Source organism: Calonectris borealis, chromosome 17, assembly GCF_964195595.1.
Source record: "Calonectris borealis chromosome 17, bCalBor7.hap1.2, whole genome shotgun sequence".
In the NCBI taxonomy this organism is placed as follows: domain Eukaryota; kingdom Metazoa; phylum Chordata; class Aves; order Procellariiformes; family Procellariidae; genus Calonectris; species Calonectris borealis.
This window is the reverse complement of record NC_134328.1, coordinates 9,293,654-9,310,221: the sequence shown is the minus strand read 5'-3', so window position 1 is coordinate 9,310,221 and position 16,568 is coordinate 9,293,654. Positions and strand designations below refer to the sequence as shown.

Sequence of the window (16,568 nt, the reverse complement as noted above, 5' to 3'; positions counted from 1 at the left end):
TTACTTTTTAGATGTTTCTGAGCCAGTAATGAAGGAAATTTGAATTGAGCTAGAAGTGGAGGGAGGAAATAATACTTGATTCTGATTAAACACATTTAAGGCAAGTCATGTGCACTGCAGTAGCCTCCACCGATGGTACAACACAGAGTAATACCAGTACTGACAGAACAGTGAGAAGGTGAGAAATCTCTCTACAAAATAAGCCCTCTTTTAGCATCTTAAAGATCAGGACTGCTCTTACAGGAAATGGGAACCTGTATTATGATGGATTCCTAGTGTAGTGTTAATCTAAAAATGTCCCTTTGTTACTGTGTTCCATAAAATACACTGATGATGTCCTTTTTTCTAGTTAATTCCAGAATAAAAATTGTAATATAAAAGGAGACAGCTTTTGTTTAGCTTGTTATGTTGTATCTTGTCTCCAGCCTACCAGATGTCTGAGGCTTCAGAAGGTGGACAGAAGCATATATCCCTACTTGCTTAGGCAGAGGGAGAGTACAACTCTCCAGCTACTTCAGATAATCCATGTGTAGCTTGTTTTGACACTCGTGATGAATGTTTGTAACTATTTGAATGTCATGTCTTACCTCATCTGAAATGCCAGATTGCTTGTGGCTATCTCTAGGGCCAATGTAACTTTAGTTTCTGTTATAACAGTTGACAAGAACTGCATTGGCAACACGTTAAGTATAGCAAAGATAAAGGGTGTAGGGAAAATGCAAGTGTGGAATTTTCAAATACCTTTTTTTCTGATTCAAGATTGTTTTAAAAATCAGGTTTGTGCTTTGATTAGAAGGAAAAGGCTTGGTGGCTTTAAGGGCTTGTGTAGCCTTAGTATATGACTTGGTAAGCTTAAATCCATTTGTTCACCAAAAATGGGTTTTGAGGAGCATCTTTTATATTAAAGTTTGTAATGGATTAAGACACTGAAATAGCTGAAGTTATATATCTGTCTTATATCTATAAATGTTTGGCAGATTTTTGACTTGTCTTCTGGATACAGTCTCATGCTACTCAAAGAGTCATGCTTGCCTTTTCCCCCTGGAAATGAGCTTACAGTGAACTTTTTCATGCAGCTCAGCTGCAGGGAATGAGGCTTTTTTGACTGGTGGAGAAAGGTGCTTATGATTTAGCCTTGCAAGCTGAGTTTATGGTTAAACTCTTGAGGGACCTCTGAATTGGCACTGGCCACATCACATGTATGTTCAGATGATAAACTTTTTAGGGCCTGATCTGCAGGCCAAAAATTGGAGAGAAGCAGCTAATCTAAAGGTTTGAGACTGTTATTTAGCAACATTACTGTTTAGAGAAGATCATGGATGTTGTTTTTCTAAAAACTGCTTTTCAATATTTAGTTTCTGCTTTGTTCTTTGTTTTAAGGACTATCGGACAAAGCCCTTTTGCTGCAGTGCATGTCCATTTTCCTCGAAGTTCTTTTCAGCATACAAAAGCCACTTCCGGAATGTTCATAGTGAAGACTTTGAAAATAGGATTCTCCTTAATTGTCCTTACTGTACTTTCAATGCGGACAAAAAGACTTTGGAAACGCACATTAAAATATTTCATGCTCCAAATGCCAATACACCGAGTGGAGGCATCAGCACTTTTAAAGATAAAAACAAACATGATAGCCTTAAACCTAAGCAGGCTGACAGTGTAGAACAAGCTGTTTATTACTGTAAGAAGTGCACTTACCGAGATCCTCTGTATGAAATAGTTAGAAAGCACATTTACAGGGAACATTTTCAGCATGTTGCTGCTCCTTACGTAGCGAAGGGAGGTGAAAAGTCACTCAATGGTGCAGTTCCGTTAAGTTCCAGTACCCGAGAGGAGGGTAGTATTCACTGCAAAAGATGCCTTTTTATGCCGAAATCATACGAAGCTTTAGTACAGCATGTTATCGAAGACCATGAACATATAGGATATCAGGTAACAGCAATGATAGGTCACACTAATGTAGTGGTTCCAAGATCTAAACCTTTGATGCTAATAGCTCCAAAACCACAGGATAAAAAGCCTATGGGACTCCCTCAGAGGATGGGTCCCCTTTCCCCTGGCAGCGTTCGATCTCTTTCGTCGCAACAGATGATGAACAGACTCACTATACCAAAGCCGACATTAAATTCCGCAGGAGTGAATATGATGTCAAATGTTCACCTACAACAAAATAATTACGGAGTCAAATCAGTACCACCAAGTTATGTTGGTCAGCCAGGGGGAAGGCTGAACTTAAGTGGTAATGCACCAGTTTCTATTCCACAACAATCGCAAACAATGAAACAGTTTTCAGCAAGTGGAAATGGAAGGCCTTATACTCTTGGAGGGGAGCAGAGATCACAGGCCTCAGCAAGATACTCTCTTCAGTCTGCCAATTCATCTTCTCTTTCGTCAGCTCAGTTGAAACAGACGTCATTATCTCAGTCACAGGCAGCTTCAAGAGTATTAGGTCAGTCTGGCTCGAAATCTCCTGTAGCTGCTACAGGTCCTTCCACTGTCAATACATCATCCACGCAGAAGTGGAAAATCTGTACAATCTGTAATGAGCTGTTTCCTGAAAATGTGTATAGTGTCCACTTTGAAAAGGAGCACAAGGCTGAAAAGGTGCCTGCAGTAGCTAACTATATAATGAAAATACACAATTTCACTAGCAAATGTCTATACTGTAATCGCTATTTACCCACTGATACATTGCTTAATCATATGTTAATACATGGTCTGTCTTGTCCGTATTGCCGTTCAACCTTCAATGATGTTGAAAAGATGGCTGCTCACATGCGAATGGTTCATGTTGATGAAGAAATGGGACCTAAAACTGATTCCACTCTAACCTTTGATTTGACATTGCAGCAGGGTAGTCACACGAATATACATCTTCTTGTAACCACCTACAACCTGAGAGATGCTCCTGCTGAATCTGTAGCTTACCATGCTCAGAATACTCCCCCAGTTCCTCCAAAACCACAGCCGAAAATCCAGGAGAAGTCTGATGTACCTGTAAAAAGTTCTCCACAAGCAGCAGTTCCCTACAAAAAAGATGTGGGGAAAACTCTCTGTCCTCTGTGCTTTTCAATCCTAAAAGGACCCATCTCTGATGCACTTGCACATCACCTACGGGAGAGGCATCAAGTAATTCAGACAGTTCATCCGGTTGAGAAAAAGCTAACCTACAAATGCATTCATTGCCTTGGTGTATATACGAGTAACATGACTGCCTCAACTATAACGCTGCACCTTGTTCACTGCAGGGGGGTTGGGAAGACTCAGAATGGCCAGGACAAAGGTACTTCGTCATCTCGGCTAAGTCAGTCTCCAGCTGTAGCACCTGTGAAACGTACTTACGAACACATGGAATTCTCGCTAATGAAGAAAAGGAAAATGGATGATGACGACTCCCCCTCTGCCTTTGAGGAGAAGCCTGAAGAACCTGTAGTTCTAGCATTGGACCCCAAGGGTCATGAAGATGATTCCTATGAGGCCAGGAAAACATTTCTTACAAAATATTTTAATAAGCAACCATATCCCACTAGGAGAGAGATTGAAAAGCTGGCTGCCAGTTTGTGGCTATGGAAATCTGATATTGCGTCTCATTTTAGTAACAAAAGGAAGAAATGTGTTAGAGATTGTGAAAAATACAAACCTGGTGTGCTGCTTGGTTTCAATATGAAAGAGTTAAACAAGGTTAAACATGAAATGGATTTTGATGCTGAATGGCTGTTTGAAAACCACGATGAAAAGAATTCCAGAGTCAACGTTAGTAAGACTGTTGATAAAAAAATAAACTTAGAAAAAGACAATGAAAGTTCCTCGGACAGCTATGAAAATATAGAAGAGGAATACAATGAAAGCAGTAGTCCATTTGGTCAGCGTATTTCTGACATCGGTGGGAAAACCTCTTCTAATAGCATAGTGGAGAACCCAGAGGACAGCATATCCAAGGAAATCATTGAAGAAAATACATTACAGTCTCCAGAGAAGTCTGATCAAAAACAAGAGGAAAGCTCTAAATATGAAGAGATGATTTCTGCTGAAGAACCAGAAAAACTGGTAGGTGATGTTTCAGATAGCGAAGGTGATCAGGATGATCAAGATGATGCTGTTGAATGGAAAGATGGAGCTTCACAGTCTGAAAGTGGGCCTGGTTCTCAGCAGGTTTCTGATTTTGAAGATAATACATCAGAAGTAAAACCAGAAGTGTGGACAGATGAATCCTCCCAAAGCGAAGATGCTGGTAGCAGTAAACCGACTGTTGAGACAAAAGGGGGTGGATCTGAAAGTGATGAAGAACAGTCAAAGTGGAAGAATCGTTCCTATGGAAAAGTAGAAGAGTTTTGGTCTAAGGACCAGTCGCAATGGAAAAATGCATCCGAGATTGAGGAGAGCTTGTCAAATCAGCAGATGGAATGGCAGAATAGCACAATTGACAGTGAGGATGGAGATCAGTTTGACAGTGTGACTGATGGAGTAGCGGAACCAATGCATAGCAGCTTAACTGGTGTGGAGCTGAGTAGCCAGCAAGCATGAGCTGCTCGGTTCAGAGGAGTCAGTAATATGACCCAACCTACAACTGTCTAAACACTTTCATTTCAGTATGACTGCTAAGCTTAAATTCTAACTGGTACTGCCTTTGGAGTGCTAGGTCATGGTGTGTGGTGGTTGTGGCCACTATTATTCCAGTGGTTATTTAAGGATGCTGTTGGCTAATCTTGCTTGAGAATACCTGCTGGGATGAGCACAGTAACTTAATGTGAAAACAGATAAGCTGGTGGCTCCAGAATGCACACAGAGAAAAGCAGAGGTTTATTTTATCTGCATTTTCAACATTTATTTCACTCTTGTACATGTTCAGTTGTATGTCTTTTTAAACATTACCCTTTTTCACATGGTAGTGTAGGGCCAACCATACAAGCTACCAGTTCAATGTGTATAGTAGACTATGGGGAAATTGATTTTTTTCATGTATCATTCTGAATAGTTGAAATGTATATTTGTACAGTCTTTTAGACCTATTCAAGTGAAGCTTATGAAATTGTTCTTGTGTACCCATCATAGATTTGTTTCTCTTTTTTAGTGTTGCCCTGCTGTGTAATAAATGCTGTATCTAGTTTACCTAGCAAAAGCTTGAAACTGCTATAGTATGAATTTTGACAAACTTAGTTTTTGCACATAACCTTGTACAATCTCAAAACAGAGGCCAGCAACATAAAAAAAAATATATCTGGACTCTATTGTATTATAGAATTTTCTTGTTCTGAATATCCTTGACATTACAACTGATGACAAACGTATTTCAGAGCCATTTTCTGAAATCTTTTAAGCTAAAAAAGAAAAATCACATGCAAGAAACAAGTTTGCAGCTACTAATTTTGACACCTTTTAGATCTGTATAAAAGTGTATTGTGTTGAAGCAGCACACTGAAACAAAAGTGCTGTGTTTTGAATATTTAGTTTTATCTTTAGTTAACACCAACAAGGTGTTGTATTCATTTATACCATCTAATATATGACACACTGTTGTAGTATGTATAATTTTGTGATCTTTATTTCCCTTTGTATTCTTCATTTAAGCATCTAAATAAATTGCTGTATTGTGCTTAATGTAAATATTTGCTTTATTACATGCAAGTGCTACATTCCTGTTTGGTAAGTCTCACCTTGCTACATTCTTTCCTTCCCCCCCCAAAGTGTTCCACAGCTCTGCTGGGGCATGTCTGTGTAGTACTTTCTTACTGAATAGGCGGATCTCCTTCAAGGATATTGAAAATCCTACAGAACTAACTTTGGCTGAATTTGTCTTTACTATTTAGCATCCTAGAACACTAATTTATAAATAGGATTGTAGTGATTTGCTTGTTCTGCATCCTGGAGAAACAAGGTCTATGAATTACTTGCATTTTTCATCCCTTTGTACTTACATGGATGGAGATCACTTTCACATATTAAAAAGTTACCTAGAACTATGTTGCTGAAGTACTATGTATTGAGGGTAAATGGTAGTAAAGGTATTTGAATACTTAACATTTAAGCATGAAGGAGCATGCCTTACAAGCTACAGACTTGTTTTGGCTTTGAAGAAAAAGTAATTTGAGTACTAAAAAAAAAAAAAATAACCAGTTTGTTAAAATTTTTGATTGGTTTGGTCAAACCAGTCCTGCATTTTGGCAAGTGTGCAGTCCAACAGACAGCTGCATAACCAAAACCTCATCAAGATGATAATTTACTGAAGGGAATCTAATTGTGATGAGAACAAAACTATTCTTAATTAGAGCAAGGAGTTTGATTTAGGCATATGTCTAATAAATATCGGAGTACCTACTTTTTGATACTTTACAAGAACTAAATTGACCTGTGAAATTTTCATTAATGTTGTAAGGGAGGAAATAGTTCTGTGCTCTTCAAAATTTTAAACAGCAAAACCACTTCTCGGAGATCTTAAGAAAACATTCAGATATCTCTACAGCAGTCTTGGGTAGGTATAAACTGTACTTTCCACTAGTATAACGAACAAGCCACTATATAAGCCAAAGACAAGAATGTGTATGCTCTCATGTTCTGCCATTACCTTGTGCTGCTGACACTCTTTGGAATGAGCATTTCTGGGTTTTGTTGAACTAATTATGTGTGTGAGGTGATGACTGAAAACAGATTCATCTGTTCTTCCTTTCCCCCTTCACAGAACAGATACGTACTTTTTCTTCTGCTTTTTTAACTGAGAGGAGTTGAAGTCAGACTGGCTCCCAATTATGCACTCAAGTGGTAGAAGATACATTTTAAGAACAATACAGGAAAAATACTCTTGACATTTACATCAGCAAAAGAGCTCCTTCTCTGCCTTAAAAGAAAACTTGAGCTTCAACTCATTTTGTTAGCAGGCTTTCCAAACTATTTCATTGCAAATAACTTTTCAGTAAGTCAGCTGAGAGTTTAACTACCACTTACAGGTGTAAATGGGTTGTTAATCTTTTTCCCAACAAAACCAGGGACTTGCAGTCCTAGAAAAGGTTATTCCTTGCTAAGAAAACCTGGTTAGGTTCCTTTCTCTCTTTGTAGGCTGCTCTATTTCACAGGAGGCTGCACTCTGAAAACTCAGACATTTCAGAATTTGTTTTGTGTCATTTCATGTAGGCTTTAAGGGATTTTTCAAATACATTTTTTAAAAACTTTAAAAAAAACCCCAACAGTTTAACGGTAGTACAACCACCTTTATCTGTAAGTAATGAAATAAAAAATGGGGTATCATCTTACGGATCTGCATGATATTTGTCTCAATATCTGGCAAGGTTAATTTAATATTAGTGAACTCTATAGTTACAGTCAAATTTTCAAATTCTGAGCTCCTGTTTGTAGTCAGTGAATAGTATGAGTATGAAATCTGAACTCTAGAAATGCTTCATTTGCCAGAAAATTCCATGATAGGAAATAACATTTTACATAGTGATTAAATTAAAGGTCTTGCACAAAAATAGTCTGTCTTACCAGGACTATCAAGAAGGACTGGGGGTGGTTGTTTTAAGTTTTAGCATAAACCTTCTAGTATTTCAAACAAGTTACTCTTCAAATCTGGATTTTAGCCTAGGCAGGAATTCCTTTCTAGGTTTGAGGCTAACCACATTTTGAGGAAGTCAAAAAGCAGAAGAGGTAAATGGCCAAATAAAACTGGAGAAACCTTAAATCCAGTTTGTGTAATCTTAACTTATCACACCATTATAATTGTATGAGATAGAAGCTATCTAGTTTTTACATACATTACTGAAGGTCTATAGCAGAACTCTAGAACCGTGCCAGCTGTGCTTGCAGAGTAGCCAGCTCAAGCTGATGCTTAAATTCTTCAGTGGGAGACCTTGAAAACACGTCTGTCCAGGCTTTGGCCAGCACAACAGAGCAGAAAGACCATTAAGACTCTTCTCTAAAGAATTTGTTTCAGCCAGTTTACCTGAATTGCAGCAAAGCAAGTGTGATTTCCATCTTAAATACGCTGAAATCTAAAGGTTGTAATGGCTGAGAATGAAGTAGAAGGTTATTAGCATACACATTGTTTCTAGACACAAGACAGCTTTGTACAACAAAAACTCTTTCAGAGCTAGTGTGACCTGTGATTTGACTTTTGACGAATACCTGAGAGTGGCAAGGACAGTCTGAGATTGTTGAAGGTAGTTGCATTTTATACAACACTATTTCTATGGGCGTTCATACGGGCTTGTAAAAACTGTTACTTTGAAGCATCGTTCACTGCCCTGACCTGCAGCTGAGATGTAGTGGTTCAACAAGTAGACTTTTCCTCGGTCGTTTAGTACACTCTCTCCTTCCATCCCCCCCTCGCTCCTTGAAGCGCAGTTACAGCCAATAAGCTTTCCTCCAAACGGACCAGCTGTTTTCCAGCAGGGCCAGACAGACAGCTTTCGCTAAACTCCTAGTTTTCTATCCATCCAGTGCATCAGACACTAAAGTCACACTGGATCTCAGCATTTTCCTTTGGGTACTGTGACTTAACACTTTATCTACACTAGGATTTCTACTCAAAACATTTTACATGATGTTGCAGAAATATCTGCATTGAAGTTTTATTTCACAAACTCTTAATCTTACTGAAAGTTCAAGTGACATTTAATGCTGCCATCCTCTGTTCCGCAGTAACATTTCTGTAGCAGGAACTCAACAATTAATATTTGACCCTTTGACATGTATTTTCAAGACAGAAACCTGAATATTCACCCAGTATTTTTCTAGGAAAATTCTATCATTCTTGCCACCAAGAAATTAGTAGGTTTCAAATATCCACTAATACAGTTACAGTAAACAGTTTACCATTTTGTAGTACATATATTTCATACACTGCTATGGTATTAAAACAAGTTTATTTCCATTTTTATCAGAACCAAACGATTTCAGGAATATGTCGTGTGTACTGTCTTCATCTCTGTTAATAAAGAAGCTGATATTTGGATAAACAGGTTGCTATAACTAAGAGTATTTTGTTCCTTTCATAACTAATTTGCCTCTCTGTAATACCAGCTCATTCGTAATAATCCATTACAATAACCTGCATTGCAGAGGCAGAGACATTGACTAGGTCTGTCTTCTGTTGCTTTATATTTTAATTCAACTTTATCTTTCACCATCAGTCCCAGTAATAAATATGAAAAGGTTGAGTTCATTTATTTCTGCATCAGAAAAGCATTGGTCTCCATGGTTACTCAAAGCCATGTAGCTTTACTTTCACCATAAGCTTTTTTTTTTTCCTCTTTACAGAATTTGCATTGGGTCCTCCATCTTGAGTTTTTCCACGGGTATTTTTAAAACGAGCATTTATTTCTATTTCTCTGTATTGTACTGTATGCAAAGCCAATCATCTGAAAAGAATATAACCTTCTCTTCCTAATGTTCCTTATTCAGAGAATTGAGTGTTTTTTCTTTCCCTAGACCTATTTTGCAGTTAAAAAAAAAAAAAAAGCAGGCTACAGGTGCAGACATGCTACTCCTGGTCCTGGCTAAATAGCATCTGCATTACAAAATTGCACATCCAAGGGTCCATAACAGAAAGTTTATTTATACCATTCAAGTTATATTACACAACAGCTTTTAAAACCCTATTCCTAGTTTGAAATAGAGTGCTGGAAGCTTCAGCCATGTGCAGTTTATTGAATTTTAATTTTGACATTGACTTCATGTTCTCTTGTAAAATCTGAACATTTGCGCATTTGTGAAGCTGGTAGTATTAGCACATTACTTGACAATTTTAACATGCTATACTAGAGCACTCTTCAACATTCTGATCATTTAAGTATAAAAATGCGAAGGTAAACAAAGTGAGTTTTTGTACATTCTCTTCATTGATTTAGGAAGCTTATCAAATAAGTGCAAACTACTGTGATCAAATCTTAGAATAAATGTTCCAACCTCCATACAGCTACAATATGATCAGAAATTTTTAGCTTCCCTTAGAGAGGCTAGCCAAAAATCTGAAATGTAACAGTTGCTTCTTCCTAATGTCATAAAGTATGAACTGTAAGAATAAACTCAGGCAGCCTTTCCCAAAAACCTTTTGGTAGTCAAAAATTAATTGTTTTGATACTTGTTACCTACATAGTTCATAGGAAAAAAGTCTTCAGTTCGGTAGAGTTTTGGCAGGTCATAGGAGCGTGCTGCTGACAGAGGATGTCTCTGAAACAAGAACGGGACAGAAATTAATCTTATTGTTAAACAACAGGAAATAATACTTCAAGGAGTTGACCATGTGAGAGACACATAGGGGTGGGGAGAGGAATCAGCGTCTCAGAACTGACGTTACTTTCCAATACAAGATAATTGGCTCTGTAAACAATGCTGAAAATGTGCAGTTGTTTACTTTCACACCTGATTCTACAGACTTTGCAATCGTCTTAGCTGGATTAATATTGCACAGATAAAAATAGAGTAGGACACAGGGGAAATTAGTTTTAAAGCACAGAAAAATGCAAATGAATTAGTAACACTGGAAAATACTGACTACAGAAGAAATATAGAAAGTGATTTGGTTTTGCTTCTAGGGTTTTTAAGAATTCAAATAATTGATTAATCCTGATTTGAGGAGATAAAATAGTATTTCTGTAGTGCAACAATTCAAACCTCTAGCTAAAAATCACAGTCTCAATGGAAAATGAAGAGCCTGTCCCTCCCATAAAGCTAACGGTCTTCAGGCTCTAAACTTAACTTATTTCCAGATAATTTGCTATTTAGATGTAATTCTCACATTTATTTGTATTTAATTCTCATTCATGTGTTTCAAGCTGTGCATCTGGTAACAAACATTTCTTGATAGTATCCACTGCTAATTCTTTGGAATAGATACTGGCTCTCCATATACATCTAGGCACAATTTAAGAAGTAAACACTCATTTATACTATGACCTAGGTACTGGCTACCAAAGCTGTGTTGCTGTGCTGCCATTGCCAGAAGAGGCAGGATGAATGGGGGTTCTGCTGGCAAACTCTTCATTTGCACATCTCAGAGATCAATACCGTGTTCTCAGAGAAGGGCACTTGCTACCTATTAGGATATACAAACTTTGCTATGGGGGAGAAACATACTTCTAGTGATAATCATCAACAGATGCATGTGGTTTTTAAGCTTTTATGTGCAGACCCAAACAAAAGGAGATAGGCTCCTTTTAATGGGCAGAATACTAGGATTTTTACTGTAAAATGTAAGTTTTTTCATCTAGATTGAAAATCAACAGTCACAACCACTGAGAAAGATAAGATGAAGAATCTGAATTGATCGTGTAAGAACTACTAGTGACAAAGTTCACCTCTGCAAAATAGAAAGGAGAAAAAACCCTAACCAAAGCAGCTGTAAAAAAGGCCAACTGTAACAATTCACAGTGGAATACTAACATTTTCTGTATTTTCCATAAAATAAAATGGAAAGAGAGAGAAAGAAGAGAGAAAGAAAAGTTAAAAATCACTCCAATTTTCAAAGTAAAATAATTCTGTCCTTCATTTCTAGGGCAATGCTACCAGTGGTCACACCAGGAGAAAACAAGGCAGGAATAGTGTTATGAATGATAGTAATTAAACTTAACAGGCTGAGTGACAATCTGTTTGCAGAAAGCGCTGGTCAGAGCAATCAAACTTAACTAAGGACATGAGCCTCTCACACTAACTTTAAAAGTAGACTCAGGATTTCCCATAGCTCGTGAAACCACTGTCGCACTCTCATTTGTAACTGGTTATTTTAAAACTGCTTATTCTTAGCGCTTACTATCCAGAATTCCTTCAAATAGATGATGCCACGATTGCAATGAGAATTAACTTTTTTTTTTTTTGAGATCCCTGCAATAGTAATCTGATGCTTTGATGAATAATACCTATAGTACTATATAAGTAATAAGGTATTATGATTCATAGTTATACTTAGTCCCTTCTGACCTCCAGGTACTATATGTTTTCTATATACCCTCTTGACACAGTTAATTCTTGTGGGTGACTCCCTGTAACTGTGCCATAAATACTTATAAGTGACGACTCCTGTTTTACATCTACCCACACCAAACTTTCATCAAGGAACAATCTTGTTACCAGCTTATGTTAAAGGAACTGCTTCAGTCTTCATTATCTTAAAGTATAGCTGCTGAATCAATAGTAAATGAGAGGCAAAGGTACCAATCCATATGACTTGACAGTATTTTACGAGGAAGGGGTCTGTGAAAAGCTTGCTTTCACAATGGTACAAAAGCCACACAGGGTTAAAAGACAAGGGCATGAGGAATCTCTGTGCTGTGCACATCACAGACTGAACATGAAATAATTCCTTTGTGGTCAGGCTGCTGTGAAACTTAAAGGAAAAGTGGTATGGTTGCCTGCTAAGAAGGGGGGGCGGGGGGCGGGGGGGGGAGGAAAGGGAGAAAATGTCTTGAAATTCCTAAGCCTATTGAAGTCATCAAAAGAGAAACGTTTAAGTAGTGGCAAATAGCTTTCCACCTCTAGATCACTTGATTCATGTCTGTCACAATCTAATAAAGGCCAGATTATGGCCCTTAGAAAGTAGGTGCTCTCATTAGGATGGCATCAGCAGCAGCTTGCTGAAGGGCAAGTGCCCATAATACTAAATTGTGTTTATGTCCAATCCAGGCTATAAAGGCCTTGGGCAAGGTTCTGTCATTTCACTGGCATCTGGAAGCACCTATGGCACCTATTCAGTGCAAATACATAAATCCTTACTTCTCCTCTTGTCTCTTACGTCAGGCTTGAGACAGTGGAGCATAGTGTAGCAAGCTTACATCGTACCTGAAAAACACAAGCTGAAAACAGGTATCTGTTGAGATGCCCTACACCCCTGTATTCTTTGTCCCAAACTTGGAAACTATTTATTAACTTAAAGATCCAACAATGAGTGAATAAATAAGGAAATAAAGATTAAAGGAATTATAGAGGAATTTAGCATTTGGAAGGAAGTATAACAGTTTTAGATGAAGCTAGATCAAATAGTAGAAATGAAAGGATTAAAACATTTGAGAGAGCTTTTTAAAAATAAAGTACACACAACAATTCTGCACTTGCAGGCAAATAAAAGAAATGGCATGTAGAATCATGCCTGAAAGATTAAAACCTATGGTGGCAGCTTTAGAGACTTCAGTCAGTTGCATTTTAACAGGCACCCAAGTTATCCAGGGAGACAAGTTGTGTGACATAGTATCTAAGGTACTAAAAGCACCCCTGGAGAAATAGAGTTTGAAGCCCCTAAAAGCCAGGTCCCCAGCTGATAAAGCTAAATACACGAGAGCAGTAAGAAAATAACCCATTTAAGAGCATAGTGGTTACTCGGACAACTGCAACCCAGCATCAGAACAGCAAAGCTGGGTCAAAAGGTGATCACTTACAGGTCGTATCACATCCAGGAAACAGCTTAATTCACAGACAGTTAGATTCTACCTTCTGTTGAAGAAAAATAAATGCTGGGCTGAATGACTCTGCTTGCTTAGTTTCATTTTCATAGCCAGATTTAAGTCACCCTGCACAACAACGTTACATTTAAGGCAAGTGCTCTAAGAATTGCTGATGTGGACACAGAAAATTGTTTCCCTTCTATCCAAGTATCTACCAGATGGTCCAGAAATCCACTTTGGTACTGCTTTTGTAACGCAGATGTAGGGCATCTACCCCTCAGGGACCATGAGCCCAGCCCAGCTAGACAATTCACCTGTCTGTCCCTGGCCATTCTCTTTCCCAACAGCCTCCCAAACAGATCAGGAACAGGTAGCACTTCACCTGCTTACATGTGTAATAAATACACTGTGGGAAGCAGCTGGGCAAGCGCGGCAGGTGTGGTCTCTCTGTGGTGCAGGGGCACTGGTACAGCCACCAAGTGCCCCAGCAGAATGGTTTGGCATCATTGTAAGGATTTCTGACCCTATTCCAAACAGTATGTTTATCCAGGCTACTCGCAGTGTGCCTGACCATTACAGCTAAAACATTCAGCTATTTTCACAGACAGAGAAAATAGTAGATTACCTGAGAAAAGGAGGAAGGATATTATTTTACATAGAAAAAAGAAGTTAACCTTCCACATGCTGTGTCTCTAGAAACTTAGCTGGTAACTTGAACCTTCATTCTTACTCTCTCAGCAATCATTCCAGATCCACGAAAAAATAAAAGCCTCCTTTAAGACTACCAAATTTAAAGCCTTGGTAGTTCAACTTGGAGGTATTTACAATAACGTACCGGGGTAGTTACCCCTCTGAACTGAGCTGCTCATCAATTCTGCTGCTTCAAAGCAGAGAAAGAAGCAATAACAAAAGTACTATTCATGTTTCCAGAGCTCCTGAATCCGTTTCTTTTACATCTGCTGCCTACCACCTGAAGCAGCACTAATATACCTTTCCCTTGATACCAATAAACATATTTGCTCCTGTTAGTTTGCAGTGAAAGACGGTGAAGCTTTCTGGAGTGGACACGCACCGCTGCAGATATCCAAAGAAAACGAAGCAGTTCAAGGAGCACTTCTCTACAGAAACCTGCAACAGCAATTTGAACTCTGCTATGAAAGATAAAAGGGGATTCTTGGCTATCTGGCAATAATTATTGGTAGAAATTGGTAGAAACCAAAACAGGGCAAAAACTGAAACCCGTTTCTTCAGCAGCTCCAAAACCAAGCAAACATTCTCATTTCTTTCCAGCAAAATTTCAAAAATGATCTTAATTTTTAATGTAATTTTATATAACAATGGTAAAATTATTTTCATTTCTACTAAAATAGATTTAAAGTTCAACATTAAAAACCTTACTTCTTAAAAACCTATCAACTTTGACTTTTCCCAGCAGCTATCTTTTGATTGCTGCCAGCCCACGCAGCACAGTGCTAGTGGACTCCTGTGAGACACTTTTGGTAAAAGTATGAATAAAAGAACCAAAATGTTCTTCACACATCAGCTCTGATGCTGAGCACAACAAATCCTCACCCACGTGTTCTCTGTTAAACACTTGCTATGTACCAAAAATGTAATTTAATAAGGATGTTTTTAAAAGAGAACAAGGGGTCTGATGTCCATCCTTGCCACATCAGAGACATCTCTTTTGCTTAGGCTGGCTTCCATGGTCATTCTTATCTCCCATTTGTGGGGCTACCAATCCCGCTGTGCCAAGACAAACGAAACTCACCCTTTCTATAGCATGTGCTGTGTAAACATGCCGCTGAAGATGTAACATAGCACGTCATTTACACAAATGGGAAGAAACAAGCAGTGTTAAGGCTTATCCTTAGCTAACTAATATAACTCCTCAAAAGCTTCTTAAAGTTTTTCAAAGTTGTTTAACCAGCATCAAGGAATCACCTTTTAATTAGCAACTTTGAAATAGACTGAAGATTGAAGATTAATCCTAACAATAGCCTTACAAACTAGGCAAACACTACTGCACCTTGGGAAACCAAGGCAGAAAGATTGCATGATGTGTCCCAACAGACAGCAAGTCAAGGCAGAGCCCAGATTTAAATCAGGACTGACAGGGGAATTCTAGCAGAGCCTGCAGCACTGGTTTAAAACTTCACCGCCTACAGCTGTCCTCCCCATTCCTCTCCCAGAGGTTATTTTTCTCTCAGTCAGCAGAAGGAAGTGTGTCACCACATCAGAGCCATCCTAGTTCAGTCTGGCACACTACCTTAAATCACTGATGAAGGTAGGTTTGTACTAGGGTGCCAAAACTATTAATTGCAAAAGCCAGAGCATGGGTGTAAGTTCTCCTCCTCAGGACAGTAGTAGCTTCTGTCCTAAGGCAAACACAGTAATGTCAAACCACTTCAATTTTCAGAACACAAGCTTCAGAGCCCAATTTTTGCTTATCTCCCACAATACATATATTTTACCCAGTATGACTTGCAAGAGTTGGATTCCATTCTTGACTTCACATGCACAGCATCTTTACTATCCCAGAAAGGTAAAGAAATCTATCTATCATTCTTTAAGCCCAGAATGTGACTGGATGAGGAGCACAAGCTGCAGAATTTTCTTCCTGAGAAAATACAAAAGTCTTTTCTGATTCTGGTACCTGCACCTGCCATGAGCTGGAGTCAGCCAAGCTGGGTATTTGACCTCACTCACAGCACTCGCAAAAATTTCCAGTTACAACCTCTGCAAACTCATTCTCTACAGAATTCTGTTTGAAGACCACCTTACCTTCTCCTTTTCCTTCAAGTCTGTGGGATTACTGTGAAGGCTTTCCAGATGATTATTGACTCTTGCATCAATTTTCTTATCTCTGATTGACCGGGGGGGGGGGGGGAGTTCTTCCTATGGTGATCTGTTACTAGTCTCCTAATTGGAGGACAATATAAACTTTGAGGCATACTGTTTCCAAACATAAGGCAATCATATAACTTTCTAAATTATTTATGGTCTCAAAAGCAGAGTAAATAGTCCACAGACTGACTGAGCAGGTTTTATTCTTAAACAGCTTATGAAGTAAATAATACACAACAAAAATAGGAAATTTACAGATTAGAATTAAGTGCATTCCGTCACCTGTTTGCTTTGTAACTCAGAAAGCACATGCCTTATCCTTCTTAGCATGATCATATTATCATCTCAATCGCAAATCAT

At 38.4% G+C, this 16,568-nt stretch overlaps 2 protein-coding genes across 19 annotated transcripts in view; one reads left to right on the top strand and one right to left on the bottom strand.

The window, feature by feature from the left end:
- The window catches only part of ADNP (activity dependent neuroprotector homeobox), a 32,662-nt gene extending 27,061 nt beyond the window's left edge, over positions 1–5,601 (top strand). For all 18 annotated transcript variants that reach the window (XM_075166527.1, XM_075166521.1, XM_075166520.1 and 15 more), the window contains one exon: positions 1,381–5,601. In XM_075166527.1, the coding sequence (XP_075022628.1) occupies positions 1,381–4,521 (3,141 nt within the window). In that variant the 3' untranslated portion in view covers positions 4,522–5,601. The remainder of the gene's footprint in view (positions 1–1,380) is intronic.
- Positions 5,602–7,111: 1,510 nt separating this feature from the next.
- The window catches only part of BCAS4 (breast carcinoma amplified sequence 4), a 46,076-nt gene continuing 36,619 nt past the window's right edge, over positions 7,112–16,568 (bottom strand). The window contains exon 5 of the mRNA XM_075166536.1: positions 7,112–10,158. Coding sequence (XP_075022637.1) covers positions 10,054–10,158 — 105 coding nt within the window. The 3' untranslated portion in view covers positions 7,112–10,053. The remainder of the gene's footprint in view (positions 10,159–16,568) is intronic.